The sequence below is a fragment of the Teleopsis dalmanni genome, unplaced genomic scaffold, assembly GCF_002237135.1.
Source record: "Teleopsis dalmanni isolate 2A unplaced genomic scaffold, ASM223713v2 unscaffolded_contig_2403, whole genome shotgun sequence".
Classification (NCBI taxonomy): Eukaryota; Metazoa; Arthropoda; class Insecta; order Diptera; family Diopsidae; genus Teleopsis; species Teleopsis dalmanni.
Window position 1 is genome coordinate 1,140 of NW_024033785.1, and position 5,962 is coordinate 7,101.

Here is a 5,962-nt window from a genome sequence, read left to right on the forward strand (position 1 = left end):
ATAATAATTAATATAATAGATATCATAAATTTAATTTTTTTTAATTATTAAATTTATGATATATATGATATTAATTATTAATTATATATATATGTTTATATTTGTGGGAAAATTTTAAGTAATATGTAGAACATATTATATACAAAGTTGCCGTTATTCTAAAGTGTTTCATTTTAATCGGTGTATCATGGCTCCGCGACTTAATAAATTCGCAATTCTTCAACATTTTAATATAAATAGTGATAGCGATTTAGCAGTTCGACTTCTTCGTACAGCTCGTTGGAGATGCTTTTCAATACAAATTTTTTATTAAATTTTTCTTCTAAGCCACGACAAATAGGGTCAATAATCTTTCTCATATTTTCCGAATTAAGGACATTAAATGGAATAGCGAAATAACTCTTTTTTGCTCATTTCGATTTTAATTGTTTGTTTTCGGAATGATTTTTTCACAACTATTGCACTACTACTTGAGCTGGAATCTTCATTTTTATTTATATTTAACTGGTGCATATTTTGTAAATGTGTTCTTAAATTAAATATTCTGTCCCTCTTCAACGAATGTTTGCAAATTTTACAAACTGCTAAATCGCTATCACTATTTATATTAAAATGTTGAAGAATTGCGAATTTATTAAGTCGCGGAGCCATGATACACCGATTAAAATGAAACACTTTAGAATAACGGCAACTTTGTATATAATATGTTCTACATATTACTTAAAATTTTCCCACAAATATAAACATATATATATAATTAATAATTAATATCATATATATCATAAATTTAATAATTAAAAAAAACATAAATTTAGGCATAATCTATTTACAGATAAAATAATATTAATTGCATACAAATTGTACGCACACACATTACTTACAATTTTGCACAACTATATTCAATGCACCAACAAAGAAATAATGCGTACACATTCCCTTAAAACAAAAACAAAAAGAAGAAATCCATATACATTTGCTAATAGCAAAACACAAGCAGCTAACGCATAAGCAAGCAAGTTGCATATATTCCAAATGCATAATAGTCAAAAATGTAAAATTGACTATTAGCAAGCAATCAAAATGAAACCAGTTTACGTTTTTTGCTGTTGCTAATGCATATTTTTATTTCATTTTCATATGCAATGCGTTAGCAATTATGCAAGCAATGCAATTAGCAACAGCAATTCAAACCCTGAAATAAATTATATAAATAATATCTTTAAACTTACACCTTCCACAATTTTTTTTAACATTCCTGATGTTTCATTAGTTGTTTTATTGAAAGTACCATAATCATTTCCACCTGGCACTAGTGTAAAATTAAAACCCAATCTGTCCGCTAATTCAGTTATCAAATCAACTCCATACCCTTCGTATTGATCATTACCCACCAGTTTTTTATGAGTTTTCACTAAACTGGCATAAGGTTTGGTCTAATGATAGACAATGTTAACGAAAATGTGAAGATCTGTCATAATTATATATCTATATCTTACCTCAACTGATATTAGCACCACGAAAGTTTTATTAACTAGGGAATCATCAATGGTTTGGCTTACCAAATTTTTAAGTGGAGGACGTTCAATAGTTAAATTGGTATATTCGTTCCACGTGCCAATTTTAACAATTCCTGATTGCTGTAATTCAATAACATCAAACGTATATCCTTTACGAATATTACCTTCGAAGTAAATACGGCCTGTAATAGTTTTATCTGAGATATCGAGCTATAAGGAATTTATAAAAAATATGAAGTCATTAAAAAATTGCGGCAACAGAGTTATGAGTTATGAGTATTATAAAAGTACCGATTTCATGTAATTTCCGAAAGTTGAACCATCATTTTGCACATTATCATTTGTGTCTGAGCAATTAAGTGGTTGAGGATTATATATTAAGTGCTTAGTAGTTTCAGCAAATACCTGTATGGCATCATATGTCAATGCCATATCAATTGTTATAGGACAAGATCCTATAAGGACAAATGAAACTTTTTCAATAAATCCAAAATACAATAATATTTATATTTTTTTTAGTCGAAATTGAGAAATAAAAAATATAAAAGTATTTTTATATAACAAAAAGCTATATATCATTTATATACTATATCTTTACCTTCTTCGTTAGTTTTTTCTTTGGGCTTTCCGTACTGCATTGCAAGTTTATCTTCATTTAAACGATCCATTAACTCTCGTATTTGTGGGTTATCTATTGAAAACATTCGGAAACCAGTAATATTAACTTCACTATATTTAAATTCTTCCAAGTCAAAAGTTTGAAAGTCCAAGTTCCCGATTATATACTTATAGTCCTCATTAATCATACCGACTTGCTGTGCCTAAAAGACTAACCGTTATTAATAAACGTTTGATGTAATCAATATGTTTTAAATAAACCTGCTTTAAAAGCTCAGCAACCGATGGTGTAGACCCCACAACTACAATTCTATTATCTACAGATTTCCGAACACGACGCAGTACGGGTTTGTAGTTACCATTTAAATTTAAATCATAACGCACAACAGATATGGCTGGGCCATTGCTACTATAAAATGACATTAGTCCATCTAATATCGTATGATAATTGGCTAAAATGTATTAGTGAAAATAATAAAAGAAATTAAAGAAACATGGTCAAAATAATAAGAAAATGATTCTTAGGTTATTAGTCGGTATTCCAGTTCACTGAACGTTAGTTTAATAGAAACTATACGTACATCACATTAAGTACATTTACAATTGATTATTATACTAGGTTCTAAAATTCACTACGAGTAGTACAAATATTTCGCTTTGGATCACTACCATAACTTAACAAATCTTTACTTACAGGATTCATAAAGAAATATAAACCGTGACCACTCGAAAGCACTTATGATAGAATGTAAAGCAGTTGCTACATCTATTGGATGAGGAAATAAATTAAAACCATCGTACTTGTCAGTCATCCGTGGATAAATATATGGTACATCTTTATCATCACATATTTGCATGAGATGAGCTGCAGTATGTTTTGCTGTTGGAGCAAATACCCCACCAATACTATCCTAGAAAGGAATTGAGTTAATTGAGATAAAATATGCCATCTTTCATATTATTAATTATACCTACCTTCATTAATTGGCATAATTTATCATTTGCTTGAAGAGAGTTTCCGTAATTGATTTCTTCAGTTATTCCCACTAGAGGAACGCTTAAGTCAGAGTTCGCTTTGAATATTCCAAACTCAAATGCAGTGCGTAAATGTTCAGTATTGAAATCGGAGATCAAACCTAAGAAATTTGTAAGTTTTGTCTATAAAATCGGACATATCGTAATAATAAATAAGATGCCATACACACAATTAGTTTGAGAGTAAATAAGCTGACATATGTGCAATATAAAAAAGACACTCTTCCTATTATGAGTGCATGCTTACCGATACGTATGCTGCTGCTTGTGCCCTGGTTAGACTCAAAATTATAAGAATCCAGCTGTGAATAAGCCATGGTTACTTTTACTGCACCACTAAATATCAATGAAAACAAGTATGTAACTAAAAATTTAATTTTCAAAGGTTTTCTCATCTTATTTCTTGCTTTTTTAACTGTCCACACTGAAAAGTATTTAAAACGATAGATACTTTCGCCAGATACAAATGGTACTCCCGCACACGTGGAGAGCATGGAAACAACTAAATACTTTCAGAAAATTCTTAATTTAAACAATTTTTGGCTCAATAAAAATAAATCCAATTTTGTTATATTTTTAATGTTTAAGAGAAAACATTATTTATTTAAAATTTGAGTAATTTTCTCTTCCAGAATATTTTAGTTTTATAAAATAAGATTTCTTTTATTAATATATTCGTATTAAAAACATTAATTACAAAATATAATTAAATTTAGTTGTTTAGATAATTTAATAAATAAAATTAAAACAAAATATTTAAAAAATAAAATGCATTGCTTAAAATTAATGTTTGATTGCTTGCGCCTTAGGCTCTTTATAATCCTTGTCTAATTTATAGAGTGACACAGTTTGAGAAACATCAGTACATGGAACAAAATCTACAAGAAAACGATAGCTTCATCAATCGTGCTAAATCGTGTATGTACTGGTTATTATTTAGTTTACCTTCGCTTAGCTGAAACTTCTAAGAAGTCATTGATAAGTGTTACTTGATATTGGTGGGAAAAACAAGGAGTAAATTGGTTTGAATGATTTGGACTGTATTCATTGGTAATACTATTTTGAGTCGTCTTTACCATACACTACATTTGTGAACTGGATTCATTGGAGAACCTCTAGGACACCGAAACTCACGTGCAAAATCGTTGGAATTCGAAAGTGTGCCAATTACGCGAAACCTTCCTGGACTGTGTATGGCAGTATTTAACTTATTACGAACAGCTTCTGGACGCATAGCTCCACACCATACTTGACCAAAATTTAAAAAGAATAACTGCTCTCCACTCATATCAATGCCAGGTAATCGTTCATCAGATGCTTCTTGAGGGTTGCTTACCAACCAACGCTTATAAGCATGAAAAGCTTGGCGCAGTCCACCGTTGTCTGCTATATTTTCTCCTAATAAGTATATATTTTATTAAAGAATATTAAAACGATAATTGCGAAGCATACCTTGAGTACTTTCTCCATTAAGGGATATACCAACTTCTCCAACTGTATAGTTGCTATATTGTGCAATTATGCATCGAGCACGTTCATCGAATCCTTTAATAGCAGAGTCTGTCCACCATTTGTGTATGCTACCATTCTTATCAAATAATCGACCCTTGTCATCAAAGCCATGAGTTAGTTCGTGCCCGATAACTACACCGATGCCACCAAAGTTGAGTGCTCTTGGAAAGTGGCGATGGTAAAATGGTGGCTGTAATATACCTGCCGGAAACATTATTTGATTTTTGTTACGGCTATAATATGCATTAACTATAGCTGGAGCAGTTTGCCATGTTGTCTTGTTTACAGCTTCCTGTAATTTTCCCTGTTCAATTTTTGATGTATGGAGTAATACGTTTAGGGTATTTTCAAAATACTTTTCTGGATGTATTTCAATACCAGCATATTTTTCATTAAGTTCAGCTTGATTTAATATAAAATCGGGATAACCAATTTTGAGAGACATTGCGTTAACTTTCAATTCTGCTAAATGCTTTGTAGTTGGATCTAGCCAGTCAGTAGTTTTGAGTACATCACGAAATGCTTGTTGTAATTCATGTGTCATTCTAAGTGTATCACGTTTACTATTCTCATCAAAGTATTTTTTGACGAACATAGAGCCTAATGCCATGCCCATATTGGTGTTTACTTGAGCAATGCAAACTTTCCATCTAGAAGGGCTTTCTTCACGACCAAAAAGGGTGTGATAGAAATTTTGTTTGATATCTTCAAATCGATCATCAACATTATTAATACGATGGCGTACAAAACGCCAAAGTATGTAATTAGAAACGGTACGTGGTTGAGTTGTTGCAAGTAGTGATACTAATTCCTGCATATAATCCATGGCATATACCACAATCTGTTCGGAATCCTGCACATTGCGCTCCTGTAAAATTGTTAAATAGCGCACCCAATTTATTTCTGGTACGATTTCGTGTAACTGTTTTAGTGTCATCCGTTTGTAAAGTTTGGTTACGTTTAGCCGCTGATCTGCTGGAGAAGTGATGCCCGCAAGTTGAGTTTCGAAACCTACAATCTCAGCGGCAGTCTTCACAGCAATTTCTTGGGATGCTCCTAGCTTTTGCATGACTTCAGACATAAAACGCTGGTAAGCTTGCAGATATCTGCGATTCATGTCTTGTAAAAAGTATTCTCTAGTTGGTAGACCCAAACTCGTTTGATCGAATTGAATGATGTTTTCATCAGAGTTTTTTATATCTGGACCTACCCATTGTACTAACATTATGTCATTATTGTAACGTCGTAGCTGTGCCGTTAAGTTTAACCAATCAAAATGG

General features: G+C 31.5%; 2 protein-coding genes across 3 annotated transcripts; both read right to left on the reverse strand.

The window, feature by feature from the left end:
• Positions 1 to 1,229: 1,229 nt before the first annotated feature.
• LOC119664658 (glutamate receptor ionotropic, kainate 2-like) lies at positions 1,230 to 3,732 on the reverse strand (the record flags this gene model as incomplete). The annotated part of the gene is made up of 8 exons (XM_038074111.1): positions 3,418 to 3,732; positions 3,111 to 3,271; positions 2,830 to 3,046; positions 2,397 to 2,587; positions 2,116 to 2,338; positions 1,809 to 1,972; positions 1,497 to 1,727; positions 1,230 to 1,433 (listed from the first exon to the last, which is right to left on the reverse strand). Coding segments are annotated over exons 1-8 (1,638 nt in total), but the record flags the coding sequence as incomplete, so codon positions are not given.
• A 159-nt stretch (positions 3,733 to 3,891) lies between these two features.
• Positions 3,892 to 5,955, reverse strand: LOC119664659 (neprilysin-4-like). 2 transcript variants are annotated; one of them, XM_038074112.1, is made up of 3 exons: positions 4,623 to 5,955; positions 4,116 to 4,568; positions 3,892 to 4,048 (listed from the first exon to the last, which is right to left on the reverse strand). In XM_038074112.1, exons 1-2 carry the CDS (start codon positions 5,905 to 5,907, stop codon positions 4,243 to 4,245), a joined length of 1,611 nt encoding a protein of 536 aa, XP_037930040.1. In that variant the 5' UTR covers positions 5,908 to 5,955; the 3' UTR covers positions 3,892 to 4,048; positions 4,116 to 4,242. The 2 variants fall into 2 exon arrangements, with proteins under 2 accessions (XP_037930040.1, XP_037930041.1); XM_038074113.1 differs by having other exon boundaries at positions 3,892 to 4,065.
• Positions 5,956 to 5,962: the final 7 nt, after the last annotated feature.

Bases quoted from the DNA above. Each gene is read 5' to 3' on its own strand.
- LOC119664659 (XM_038074112.1), bottom strand. From the start codon at position 5,907: ATGTTAGTACAATGGGTAGGTCCAGATATAAAAAACTCTGATGAAAAC. The intron at 4,569-4,622 runs GTATGCTTCGCA...TATACTTATTAG, and splicing joins TAATGGAGAAAGTACTCAAG to GAGAAAATATAGCAGACAAC.